Below are 14,376 nucleotides of genomic sequence, written 5' to 3'. Positions count from 1 at the left end.
CCATTCAAACCTTAAAACCTGAACACCATACCAATAACCATAAACATAATTACATACGTTTTGCTACTGAATATTCATGACATGGAGATGAAGCTTGATGACGTGGAGATGATTACCGAAGAGTACATGTCATTCACACCAATATTATCTCACATCAAAATGTATTTTGCATGTGTTGTATGTGCCAAGTGTGCAGCGTTATGTATTTTGGATAAATCGAGCACAGTAATACAATTGAGATGACGGTAAATGGTTGCATGAGGAGCAGGCGCCACGTCAGCACAATGAGGCTGGTGTGACTCTGCGGCCATCACACATTTGTACAGTGTGACTTATGTTTACAGTGAGAAGCGTCGCTGAGGGTCTCTGTATGCAGCCGGCCTTAAAAGACCACATAGAACACTTACCCGAGACGTAAACTTTACATTCTCTTTGCTCCAGACACAAGTGAGTTGGCAGCCTCCTTATGGGTTGCACAGCACTTAAGTAATGCCAAAACCTGGAAACTCCACTGCTGCTTGGAATGTCCTGGAGAAAACACTGAATCATGGCATGAACAAGCTGTCCCGCTGTGCTTTATAGCTTTTTTCAATGTTGTAAAGGTAGTCTTTAATAGCTACTGCGTACATGAGAGAGGAAGAGAGAGAGAGAGGGAGAGAGAGATTTGTCGAGAGCAGGATTAATAAAGGCTGCTAAATGTAAGTGTAAAGGAGTACACTTCAATTTCCAAATGACTGTTCAACCTCCCTTCTTTTGTATTGCTGTACAGTGACACTGAATTACATACTTTTCAAATTAACCCCGCAAGCTAATACTGTATATGAACTTAAATGACAAAGATGATAACGAAGGCCTTTATGGTTTTATATGAACGTAAATGTAGTTTTAGTTGGTTATCGATGTTTCTTATAAGCACTCTTGTTGTTATTATTATATATAAAAATATATATAATAATCCAGCCAATATTTATACCGCTTATCCTCACAAGGGTCGCGGGCGTGCTGGAGCCTATCCCAGCTGTCTTCGGGCAGTAGGCGGGCGACACCATGAAATGGTAGCCAGCCAATCGCAGGGCACACAGAGACAAACAATCACACACTCACAATCAATTTAATTTAATATCTAATATCAATTCAATTTAGTATGTCCAATCAACTTACCATGCATGTTTTTGGAATGTGGGGGGAAACTGGAGTACCCGGGGTGTAACGATACAGGTGAGTGTATTAATACGTTTCGTTATGGCATGTTCGGTCCACTTGCGTTCGTTTTGGTCCACTTATTAGCGCAAGCTTACGCACGGGCGCTTTGACTGTTGCATGCGGGAGAGGAAAGTGGCAGCACAACAGTGAGAGCCAGAAAAGAGCCAGAGCTCGAAGGTCCCCCATACACTGCGGTCTCCTGTTTGGGAACGTTCTGGCTGTCCTGTTAAAATCACCGATGGGGAAAGGTAGGTGGTTAAGTCCGAAAGTTGTGTGCCGACATTGCTACATGAGATGGGCGGCAGGTAGCATGACTAACATGCATCATCCGACTGAATGTTTCTTAGACGAGGGAGCAAAAATGTCAAATTTAAATAGCGAGATTTATCATATTGTAGCGTCTTCCAGGAACACGCCGTTAAACGTAGTTTAATCATCACGTTTTTATTAATCCAAGTACAACTGCTCGCTCACTTCTTTCTCCGCTGCTCCACCCGCTTGCTGTACGATGTATTCATAACCTCAGAAACATCAAAACTCAGCAACACACAAATCCGACAACAACACAAATAACCCGATTCGTTACAATATGCTGTTGAACATTTGAAGATTTCAACGCCTCAAAAGTGTATACAATTTCATAAAGACTTTTTACTGTTACTGTATTTTTTTCATTATAAAAATAGCTTTAATATAGTTAGCAATAATTGTAACTGCTATTGTATGTATTTTTTTTCATCACAAAAAGTGTATATATGTACTGTAATGACAACTTGGCTTTAACTTGAATACTTAGATGTGTCATAGGCTGTTGCTGCTGAGTGTTTTTAAATATGTCAGTGTCTAATTTACAAAATTAAGAGATCTTTATTGTTAGTGTATTTTTTGTTCTGATGTAATTTCTTAGAATATCACCCGAATGGTTCGCTTTTATTTAATTTTCTTCAAAAAAAAGTACATGTGTGTATATACGTGTATATATATATGTATATATATATATGTATATATATATATATATATATATATATATATATGTATGTATATATATGTGTATATATATATATGTATATATATATATATATATGTGTATATATGTGTGTGTGTGTGTGTGTGTGTGTGTGTGTATATACGGCATGATGTCCTTATATGTTTTTAAACTGTCTTATGTTTGCTTTCCTGAGATGTGACATGCACTGTAAGAGCAGTGACAACACATTTGTAAAGTTTTTCCTGTGGGGATCTCACATTGAAAAAATTGGTTCGCATGTTAAGAAATTACCAGGCTTGAATCAGTATTTTACAATTGTTTTGTCATTTATTTTGTTATTATTTTTCATAAGGCACGCAAGTTAAACAGATGCTACTCTTTCAAATCACCTTTTAAATGTGCAACCAACGCATATGATTGAGACAATAATAGCATGAAAGCAAATTCCTCACAGAAGCAAAGCATGTAAAAGTGAACTATTTTTATGTTTGTAATTCACTATGTGACAAATATGCAGTACATTTATTGCATAATTTGGTCTTTTTATATGTTTAAACACTGGCAGCAGATCTCCTAAACAGCTGTGTCACAGATGTTTGACATAAAATAAGAGTTAACTTTCTGCCAAGCATATAAAAATGGATACAAACAAGTTGCTTTTGATGTTATACTGTCACACAGATTTACATTTTTGATGGTATTTGAGGTTTGTAGTGAAGAGAAACAATTCTGCCTATTCTGGGATGTGAGTCAAAATGATGGGAGAGTCCCAAGGCAATTCAAAGTTGAGAGGGCTGGACTTATGTAAGTTTAAGCACAATTGTAAGAGTTGGATCCAAAGTGTGTTTATAAATGAAAGATAAACCATGCCACTTATGGCTGGGTCATAAAAACACATTCACTAGTAAACTTTGGCTAGTGCATGCTACCGGAGCTCACGTGGAGTGAAAAGGAAACTCGACGTGGAATGAAGGTAAGAGATTCCCATCTAATCATCCACTTTAAGTTTGAATCTTAGCTCAGCTGTTGCACCAGTCGTGGGAGAAGACTGCAAAATGGTATCTGAGGAATCTAAATAGCATCTGTTAGGCATTAGCGTTCTTGTTTGTGTGGTCATGTTCAGGTCATCCTTCATTTATTTAAAGGAGACATCAACTACTTTTTGTTGCCAAATTTGCAGAAGCGCTGGGAGGCGAGGCAGAAACGTCCAATGGGACATAGCACGTCTAACCAATTCACAATCATGCTGTATTAGTCCATCACCCCGGCACAAAAATGACAAAGTGGCTGTTTTTACACTGAGCGCAGACTACCCGGTACTGTCTGTTACCAAATAGTTGGATCACTTGGGGGCGAGGCAACTCTGTGGGCCAAAAGGCCCAAATGGGCGCACCATGGCCCCCGAGACACTAGACTATGGATGGATGGATGGATGGATGGATGGATGGGCTTAATAGTTAAACGCTTTACAAGTGCTATTCCAGTTGTGATGCTGAAAACAAGTAGCTTTCTTTACATCAGCCTCTCAAAACTTTATAAATGCATTCTATTCCCTTCACCACTACTTTTTTATGTTTGCAAAGTATTTATCCTACTGTTATTTACTACTTTACACTGATGACGACAATCCGATTATTTTCCTGTTTGTTGTGCCTCATTTCCGTCTGCCTTCCTCTGAAAGTGGCGTAAATATCCATTGCTTGGTAATTCAATTAAAGGATAATCCTTCTCATTTAGAGAAGATTTGGGGATCATCTGATGCAAACATCTTCATCTTCCTGGGAATTTAAGACGAAATAGATCGTTTCATCAGAAGATGTCCCGGAAAAGCTCTTGGCTAACACAAACATGAGTAGGGTAGTCTGCCTCTTAAACGTTCATTCAACAGAGTTCATCATGAGCATCTTTTGAGCAAAGTGGAGGGCTTCTTATGGAGGATCAGACGTGGCCACACAAGTGGTCAGTAATCAGCACTTGTCATGCTGTGTTGTTAAACATTAAAGAAAAACATATTATGCTTTTTTCCCCAGCTGTCTTAATGACGTTCCTCTGTCAAAGTAGACAAAGGATAAAGAATTACAGTACACTTAGCCGCTTGTCACTCTCGGTTGAAATCACTCCGTTTTAAGAAGCTCTTCCGTCTCATGTTATCATGAAAACAAAGGGGGTGGAGCTAGGCCATGCAGTTTCCAATCCCTCAACTTTTCCAACAATCTAGCAAACTATTAAAAAAAAAAACTTGGTTGTTTAATTTCACAGTTGAGATCCAACTATTTGTATGAAAGCAATTAAACGTCTTAGTGTAAGTCTCCTTTAATAGGGGGCTGTGTGCAGAGTTTGCACTTTCGCTTCTACTAAAATGACTCATAACATTCAAAGCTAGGCTGTAAGCCTGACAGGTATTGTTAGAGGCTTGACTTCATAAGCTGCTCACCACGTCTTTACCCGTTAAAACACGCTTCCTGCTGATCATTTGTGTTTACTACTTTGCAACTGCAGTGGGACCGAGAGAGCAATCTCTCGCACTTACCTTCCAAACTTGGTTTATTAGCGATGCACTGAATAAGATCAATGATGAAATGATGAGAATAATGTTGGAATTTTTCCAAGACTAAAGTAATGACATTTGCGAGGGGGAGTCACATTTTTACAAGCATATAGTTGTGATGTTTGACAGGAACTTAGGATCTTGTTAAGTAGAAGTTAGGAACAACGAAACAGTCAATCGTTTCATTTTTGTATAAGGCGATCATAAATAGCAGTGTTTTTCACATTTAATTTCCTTTCTGTTCTACTGGCCTCAGACTTCTAACATTCACTCACCAAAATTCTGACTTTTCCTTTTTAATTTTAATTAAGTGTGTGGCCATAACACCTTTTTGAATCAGACATAAAAACTCACAAGGAGCATTCATTTCCTCCAATACAAAAGCGCTCTTTTGCTGCACGTTTTTTTTTTTTTTTTTCTTTTTTTGGGCCATTTTTGACCATAGGCTCTGGTTCCATTCCCAGCTAATCCCTGAGAGAAATGCATGACCAGACCATGATCTGCCAATCCTCTTCAAGAGGTCTCGTGAATGTAAACTTCCCAGCGGATGTTAATGTATCACCAATGACTCTCAGACAACCTTTGACCCCAAGCCATTTTTTAGCCTTGAGGCAGGATAAGTACCAGGGACATATAGCAGGTGAAACAAACAAACTTTGTTCTCACTTCTCACTTTTATCTTTTTCAGGCTCCCAAATTACAAACGCAGATGTTGGATTATTTTTTTTCCATTAGAACTAATATAGATGGATGAACACATTTCAATTAGATTTGACTTTGTTCCTCCCCAGCGTCTCCTGGCTGAGGATTTCCCAGCAGGGCTCGTGACGATGGAAACGCCGCGGTCTGCAGCGGGATGTCCTGCGTTAGGACAAACCGACGTCGAGACATGGCTGCCATCCAACACGAGAGGTACACACACCATGGCTGCCGTTGACAATAACGTCACACTGGAACTAGCAACACAAGCAGAGCTGATGATGATTTGCTTTCAACGTTGTCATAATGTTCCAGCTGCCTGGAAGTTACAAAAATCTTTTTTGATTTTGCATACATCCTGCACCACAACTATTATTTGGATCACCCCAACTATCAGAAATAACTCACAGTATGCTGGAGTGCACAACCACAATAATAACCACATTTTTAATGAATATCTCACCGACAGTTCAAATCAAAATGGATCATTATCTTTGAAAATTATTGGAAAGGAATTTTTAATTTCTCCATTGTAATGTGTTGTACCTGATTGCACTATGCAAGCGTGCGTAAGGTTGTGGCTGCTGAGTTGATTGAACGTCTTCCACGGTGTGTTTGTTAGCTCTGAGACAGTATTTGTGTTCAGGGTGTTCAGCTGTTCAGCTGACGTTCTACAGAATAGCTTTACTGGAATGAAGAAGATTTGCACTAGGGTCAACTGGAACTGTTTGTCTCAAGTCGCGTGAAGGCAGCACTGACACCATTTAACACATATTCCGTTGCTGTTGATTCTCTCGTGATGTTTTGGGGATTTTAATGATTGTATACATTCCTTTTCGCACGAGCTAACCTCTTGTATGAGCAGTGACGTTGCTAAAAGGATACTTTGTTTTTGTGTCCAAGTAATCCTGCAGAGGTCATCCATTCTCAGAGTGAGCATTGTAAAAAGCTTCCCGGAATATGAGACTGTGTCTAAGATTTGGTAAATCATTTATTGAAGAGCTAAAAGAGAAAGCACCAAGTAATCAAAGTCATAAAAGGAAAGCTGCGTGAAGTCGAAAATAATGAGATGAGAGAGACAAATCTTCACACAGACGCTGACTCCGCCAAGGTTGATCAATGTAAAAAAAAAAACAAAAAAAAAGTTTTCATTCGTTCATACAGGCTACTTCCTGGTTCACAGAGGAGGACTATACCATTTTTTATTCTCCATCTGAATATGCATGTGGGTGATGGAGAATATCCTGAAACACAAAGTTAGATCTTAGTACTAAAACCGCCATTTACATATTGCGATGGTGGGAACAATCAACACATCAATTCCTTAACAACAAAAAGGGAAAAAAAACATTTTCTATGCACTTCAGATGATCAAAAACTATGGAATTGGGTTCTTGCTCAGCCACCCCTTCAATGAAAAGTAACAATAGCCAAAACAATATATTTTGAATGCTGTATGATTCAATTTATGACAAAAAATGTTGGTATTATCCTTGTCAAGCTAAACAAGACAACTGCGGCATTATTGCTGGATGATCATGTATGTATTCTTTCAGTTGCACTTTTCACATCTCAGTTCTTTGCAGTGTTTTACAGGAAAGAACTCAACTTGTCATATTTGTGATGATATTGGTGTAAAATAGTTTTGAAGAGTCAACCTACACTTAAATATTAAAATCCACACCCCTGCACTATTTGTCTTCAACTTTACTACACACAATTCCACAAAACTTCAGTTTGTCGACGCAAAGCATTGTTTTCTGTTGCGCTTGTGCAGCCCACCCCATCTGAATTTGGGCGAGAGCCAGGGTACGCTCTGGACTGGTTGCCTGTCAATTACAGGGCACATATAGACAACAGCCGTTCACTCATGCACACCTGTGGATAATTTGGACTATCTGTCTTTAGTCTAGGCAGGTGGGATGAGCTCCGGCTTCCCCTGACCGTGAACAGGTCAAGCAGTGTAAAAAATTGATGAATTGTAGCACAATTGATAAGACAAATAAATCCTAATTTGTTTAATTTATTTTATCCTACCTCAGGTCACCATGAAGATGGTGTGCGCTTCAAGGCCAAACTGATTGGTGTGGAAACAGTACCCAACGCCAGTGGTGACAAGATGTGCAGGGACTCAATGAACAAACTAAAGGTAATGGAAATAAATTGACCTCACTGGAATCCCACCTCTAACACATTTTTACACTTTTAAAAAATGTTGGGTAGCTGTGAATTTTAAGCAGATTGAGCTACTTTTACCCAGGGATGGGTTAATTATTTTGACCCAGCAGATTGGGTTGAAAATTTGAGTGGGTTTAAGTGTACTGAAGTTTAAGTAAATTTGATATAGCATTCTTGGCAAACATTGGTGCCAGCTGAATAACACCGCTGACTTTGACCACGCACATGGATTTGGGTTCAAATACCAGTCAGTGCACAAGGACCCCCCCCATCCTTCCAACCCCCCAACCCCCAGCCAGAGCATAGTGGGTTGCATCATGAAGGCCATCTGGTGTAAAAACTGTGCTAAACATGCCGTGTGAGTGACATGCTGTGGCAACCCCTTGGGAAAGTTGTTTTTTCTTCTTTTAAAGGGAAATCAACCCAAACATATTTTTTTCAAGAACATGTCCCCAGCAGGCCCACTAGTTGAGACACGGCATTCTGATTCATATTGCCTTTGTGGAATATGAGTTAAGCAGCAAAATCCACCCGTTTTTAGCCATCTCAGGGGGCGGCCATTTTGTTATTTCTGTCCACGGAAAATGACATCACAACTACCCAGGGCTCAGATAATGACCAATCACAGCTTGCCTGTTTTCTAAAGCTGAGCCGTGATTGGTCCTTACCTGAGCCCTGCGTAGTTGTGATGTCGTTTTCAGTCGACAGAAGTGACAAAATGGCCGCCCACAGAGATGGCTAAAAACGAGTGGATTAACTCTTATTCCACAAACACAATATTCATCAAAATGCCTCGTTTCAACTACTGGGCTTTTATTCTTGAAAAAAAAAAATGTTTTGGTTGACTTCCGCTTTAAAAAAGTTTGGTCATGAAATAAGTATTATTTTTAACCACACTTATACTGATAACTCAATAATCCATTTCTTGGTAGCTTTAACTGATCAACTATGGGTAGTTTTTACCCCTTGTTGGATCATAATCTTGACCCAACATGCTGGGTCAAATCCCCTCATTTTGCCGGCCATCCCAAAATTCATGAATAGACATACAGTACATGAATAGATCAAAACTGCATAATTGCGGACAATATGCTTATACACACCGATTGGTTTTAGTGTGTTATTGTGAATACATTTAAGGAAAAGAATGCCATCATGACCTCTTGAATCCTTCAATTTTTGTATGCGGCCCTTAATTATCTTTTTTTTTTCGCACACCACTGGCATAAAGTGTGGACGTTGAAAATCATTATTGCATTGCAGCAAAAGGAGACAACTGCAAGGAAACTGGGCAAGCACAAGCAGAGCATTTGGCTGAAAGTCTCATCCAGAGGCTTGCAGATTGTGGACCAGCAAACTGGGGTGAGTCACGTGATAAAAATTTCATTTGACTTTGTGCAGCACAACCATTTTGTTCATCCAGTGTACACCTGCTGGGATAACCACACTAAGGCCGGTTTCCCTTTTGCTCAGCTAGGCAATTCCCACGATTCCCTTCGAAAGGGCTGAAGAGCATTTAATTAAATCAATAAGGGGTCAAAGCATGTTCATATATTTTATTTGCAGTTGGAAAGTATTACCTAAATGACTTTCTCCTAAAAAAAATACATTCACTCATTCATGCGTCATTCTCCGAAAAGCTTCTCCTCACTATGGTCGCAGGTTTGCTGGAGCCAATCCCAGCTGTCTTTGGGGAAGAGGCCTGAACTGGTTGCCAACCAACAACAGGGCAAAAATAGACAAAAAATGCTCATGTTACTTGAAAATAGTCTCTTTTAAATACAGTATGTATAATAAAGCCTCAAACTGAACTTGCCCTGCGTGTGTTTTCCAGGCTCTTCAACATGAGCACGAGAGAAGTAGGATCAGTTCCCTTGTCAAAGACAAGCAGGATGTAAGAGCTTTGGCCTACATCTACCAACAAGAAGACACCTACAGCCTCTTCTACATCAAGATGGCCCATTTGGTAAACCGAAAAGCCACACAGGAAACATTTACAGTACTGCTCTTTGAGGTTTGGGGGGGAAGCCCGCCATTGTGTTCATATGACAACAAGTGGAAAGAAGGCGAACAGTCAATAAAACATCACAGTTAATGTGCATGATTTAAGCACAGTGAACATCAGTAGGCAACATGTGTTGAAAACGGGGCTGGACTGGCACAAAAAAAAAATCGTCTTAGGCATTTCGACTCAGACTGGCCCGCACGTGCAACTCCCTCTGTCACTGAGAAGCCATTGTTTGTCATACCATCCAACAGTCAGGGTTTCATAAAATAAAATAAAATACAATGCACACATATCCAGAACATTGCTTAACACACTCATAATTTAAACAGAATCAAGTCTAAGTGAAAAGCAAGATTTTGCTGAGCTTAATTTACTAGGTAATGCCATTTCATTTGCCGTTGCTTGGCAGTCATTCAAATGAAATGCAGAAAGCACTATGGCACAAACGTCTCTTCATTCGTCACAATTTGAAACAGTTTTTACTTAGTTTTGTTCCTGGTTTTGTTATGAATGTGCAGAGCTCTGTACTTGACCCTTTTTTGCCGGTCCGGCCGCGACCCTCCACCCTTGACCTGGGTACCCTTCCGGCCGCAACCTTCCGGCCATATTCATAAACATTTTCGGCCCCCGCCCCGTTCCGCCTTTACGCATTTAATTTATTGCGAAAACGATCTGGATGTGTCAGCTAAGGGGGAACGTGGGTGACTAGCTTCTTTTTACAGATACCCCGCTGCCAAACTACTTTGCTTTGCAGCAGCAACGAGCTGCGTGGTGCACTCTCTCCTCCGTGTGGGAAACTGTATGTCATCGCAACATGTGACATAATGGACCGATCAGAGCAGCAACAATTCCTGATGTGTGCGTGGCATGTGTTGCAGACCTGTCGCCAACAGCACAATGCGTCCGTCACATGAATCAATGCGGCAGTTGTCGCGCTCGCTGGTGCGGGAGTAGAAAGAAGCCTAAAAAGAAGCCTTTCACCAAGTAGGCTGAGATGAAATTTGGGCGCCTCGCGAGCACGTCACATGCATGAGGGCCGATTAGTGGGCCGGACTAAAATCCACTTCCGGCCATGCTTAGTCCAGCCCTTTTTTAAAATTTGTCAAAATTTCAGAATTTGATTTTTTTTTATTTTATCTCACGTGAGGTCATTGTTCAGTTCCCTGATCCAGTTCTCACTCTGTGATGGTGTGAATATCCATCCATCCATCCATTTTTAGTACCACTTATCTTATTCAGGGTCCCGCGACCCTGCTGGTCGCCAGTCAGTCAAAGGGCACATATAGACACAGCCAAACATTCACTCTCACACATTCACACTATGACTGTGAGTGGGAACTGAAGCCATGCTGCCTGCACTGAAGTCAAGCCGATGTAGCACTAAGCTTCAGAGACTTGTGTGGATGTGAATATGAAAAGTGTGTCTGCCAAGTTGCGGTGAGCTTTTTACTATGATACTGTATGACAAGAGCAACAAAAAATGAATGGATGGATGTTTTAACGAGACTTAAATGCATAGCTTTGATGAATTAATCACAGAATGTAATCAGTCATTCGTTGCATTCTGCACTGCCAGCAAAATCAAACTTTTTTCAGTAGCCTAATTCCTGGCAGACTGATGCACAAGATGCATTGATTATTGTCTTTTTATTTATTTATTTTTTCCAGATGAAAGCATGGAGAAGCGCATAGTTGCGTAAAAGTTTTGACTGCTCGTCACTGAAGCACTTTAAGCCTACGCTATCTACTTAATTGAAAAAAATGTATATAGAGTGTTCGGACACCATAGTTATTTTTATGCCAATTGTTTCTTGTGTAGTATGAGCTAGGCTAATTAATGACAATGCCTCAATGAATTTGATATTTTTTAATTGAGTCTCACCTGTTGTTTCAACACAAAAGGTTATACATAAACAAGACAAAAAGCCCCCCCAGAAGAAGTCAGAAGGGTTTTTTTTTTGTTTTTTTTGGTCATAAATTCCCTTCATTTTTAATCCCTGACATTTTACACTCTTTGGTATCACATTTTATTGTTATTTTGGTGTAAGGCAAGTCATTTGTCATATTCCTTTTTTAGGCTCTTCAAAATGTTGACAGTAATTTACACTGTTTGGACTCAATTGTCATTACCATGTGTTTTCTAGGCAAAGGCTGTCCTGGACACTATTAAAGAAATGTTTGCAAAAGTGGATCAAGACTTTCCCCAGTGCTCTGCAGAGACATTGGCACAGGTCAGAAAAGAGCTCAATGCGTTTTCTGTTCATCTCAAAGCAGTGCAGATCAAATGTACTGGATTCTGAACATGTCAGCTATCAACATCATATCTGCTGTTTTGTATTTACTATTGGCTAAAAAAGTGTAGTACACTTTATTATTATTAGGGGGAGGCATGGACAAACGCACTCTTTTGTTCCTAATACAGTAGAGACTTTTTTTAAACAATGTGAAACACTCAAATTGTATATACGCTGACCAGTCACATTTTGATTACTTGCACAATATATTGACATCCAGTATATGAGTTGTATTTCAAGGTTAGCCGTGGCAAAGGCAAAAACAATGTTTGATACTGTAAGAAGGGTAAATTTACCAACATGTATGTTTATTTTTGTGATTGTAGTTTGCACTGGTTTAAAACTATCCTGCATCATAATGAGAGTTGTCGACAGGCGAGAGCATGATCTTAGTCCAATACAACCGCTGTGACCCAATTTTCGCAGCAGATGCATGGGGTATACACTGTATGTACTAAATATTAAAGTTGAGATTTTTATGTAATCAAGGGATTTTTTTAAAGGAACTTGAATAACAAATTACTTTCCTTGACGTCTGATTTCAAAACTAGTTATCTATCAATTTGTTGTGTACTTGTAATACTATGATGAGGTGATAAAAAGATAGAGGATAGAGGAATATGGTTTCACAGTCATAATGGCTCTCTGAGGGAAAATATTGATAATAATGTGGCCTGTGACAGTCAGTTTGTGTATTTGTTAGATTGAACTCTTTGGCACTGACAATTAGAAATCAGAAAAAGACTCCACGGCCGTGTGTCGATCTTTCTGGCATCTATGAAATAATTCAATTGAGAATATACAGTTTTCTTGTAGGTTCTGTTAGTTTAGCGAGCATTCAAGAAAAAGGACTGGCAAAAGTTCCCCAGAAATATTAATATCGATCCAATATCGATTAAAACTGGGCGTTATTATTGTTGTAAAGAGAAAATATTAGCTACATATTTTTTTATTGGATTGTATTAAAAAGTATGATATATAAGTGTGAGTGTTCAAAATGTTGTGGCTGCAATGTGTTCTTGATTTGTTTATTCAAATGTAAAACTAGTAGTTGTAGTATTAAGTTGATTAGTGAATACATCATACAAACTACAACAACAAACAAAACAAACACTCTTTCTGTGTCTTAAGGGGTCTGATAAAATGAAAACCTGCATCCATTTGTCAGATCTGCTCCCAATAACCCCACTTCTCCCAGGTAACACGATCACTATAAATTACAATGTATGTGCATGGCTACACTTGATTCTATATTAGCATTCTAACATTGCTGTTTGATGTGTGTTGGAAAATACACAAAAATAAAAGCTGCCCATTTCATGCAAATGTAGAACGATTCAACACGATCAACTAAATGTGTTTGGACGATTAGTTATAGCATTACATCGTAACGCTCATTGCCACAGGCTCACATTGGAAATGATTTTTTCTTTCAGAATCTCAGCAGCAAATTTTTCCCAAATCTGAGCTCCTCTCCATGTTCCCCACACCGCCATTGGAGAATGCTTTATACACTACTCCCCCATATTCACCCAGCAACATTTCATGGGGACAGCAGGGCTTTCTGGCGGAAGGGAGGACAAGTCCACTCGGAGTTCCCTTGTCCATTGCACCTGGAAACACGTCATTGTGGGGATCAGCAGGCATGACATCAGCTGCTATGGTCTGCCAGATTCCTGTTCAGGGCTCCCAGCTCACAGTTGACACCACTGCTCCTCCTTCACTAAACCTCCTTCAAATAAATATGTCATTGTCTGACTTCTGTATAGCAGGAAACCCCCATGAATCACTCTGTTAACAAATGACCCCATTTGACACTATTGCCTCGATCGTCTGACTTGATTTAAATTCATGAAATTCAGTACAATTATATGGGTTGCCTACAGCAGAGGTCGCCAACCTCTGACGGCCCCTGCCCCATTCCGCCCTCCGACCAAAGAAAAAAAAAAAAAAAAAAAAAGCATCCATGATTGATGTCGCCGCGGGAGAAATGCTCTAACGGCAGAGGCTTTGTAAGATCATTAGCTGGCTAATTTACAATTTGAACCCGCTGTGGACACGCTTCAAATGCGCCAGTAGTACTTAGCCAACGGGCAAGTACTTGCATTGCGAGCATTGCGAGCCCGGGGCTGGATTTGTCGTATTGTATAATTGTTTGGGTCCAACAGCCAGCCAGAAGTCGTAGTCAAGTTATTTATTTTCCACACTTCCCTTCCTTCAAAATAAAAGCATACCAGCAAACCACTAAACACAGCTGGTTTGCTATGGCGTATTTCTGGAAATAGGGAAGACGCCAGAGAAGTGCATGAACTCCACCTTGATGTGGCTGCGTCATCCTTGAGTCAGTGCTGCGCATAGCTTGAATATACTCCCCCCCAAAAAATTAAAATAAAAATTAAAAATTATAATAATATATATACTCGTGGACACAAGTTGTTTTGAAGCAAGTCAGGAGACG

General features: G+C 39.8%; 1 protein-coding gene across 1 annotated transcript; it reads left to right on the top strand.

The window, feature by feature from the left end:
- The first annotated feature begins 7,306 nt into the window (after positions 1 to 7,306).
- LOC147138207 (uncharacterized) lies at positions 7,307 to 13,716 on the top strand. Its single transcript, XM_086047529.1, has 7 exons — positions 7,307 to 7,355; positions 7,481 to 7,587; positions 8,880 to 8,978; positions 9,451 to 9,582; positions 11,769 to 11,855; positions 13,050 to 13,116; positions 13,355 to 13,716. Exons 2-7 carry the CDS (start codon positions 7,558 to 7,560, stop codon positions 13,714 to 13,716), a joined length of 777 nt encoding a protein of 258 aa, XP_085903655.1. The 5' UTR covers positions 7,307 to 7,355; positions 7,481 to 7,557.
- Positions 13,717 to 14,376: the final 660 nt, after the last annotated feature.

This window comes from Filicampus tigris, chromosome 12, assembly GCF_054856515.1.
Source record: "Filicampus tigris isolate MCC_2025a chromosome 12, RoL_Ftig_1.0, whole genome shotgun sequence".
NCBI classification, from domain to species: domain Eukaryota; kingdom Metazoa; phylum Chordata; class Actinopteri; order Syngnathiformes; family Syngnathidae; genus Filicampus; species Filicampus tigris.
Note: the sequence above shows the minus strand (reverse complement) of the source record. Positions and strands in the feature narration are given on the sequence as shown.

Coding starts and splice junctions, on each gene's coding strand:
- LOC147138207 (XM_086047529.1), top strand. CDS start 7,558: ATGTGCAGGGACTCAATGAACAAACTAAAG. Junction 8,979..9,450: donor TTGTGGACCAGCAAACTGGG/GTGAGTCACGTG, acceptor TGTGTTTTCCAG/GCTCTTCAACATGAGCACGA. Junction 13,117..13,354: donor AATAACCCCACTTCTCCCAG/GTAACACGATCA, acceptor TTTTTCTTTCAG/AATCTCAGCAGCAAATTTTT.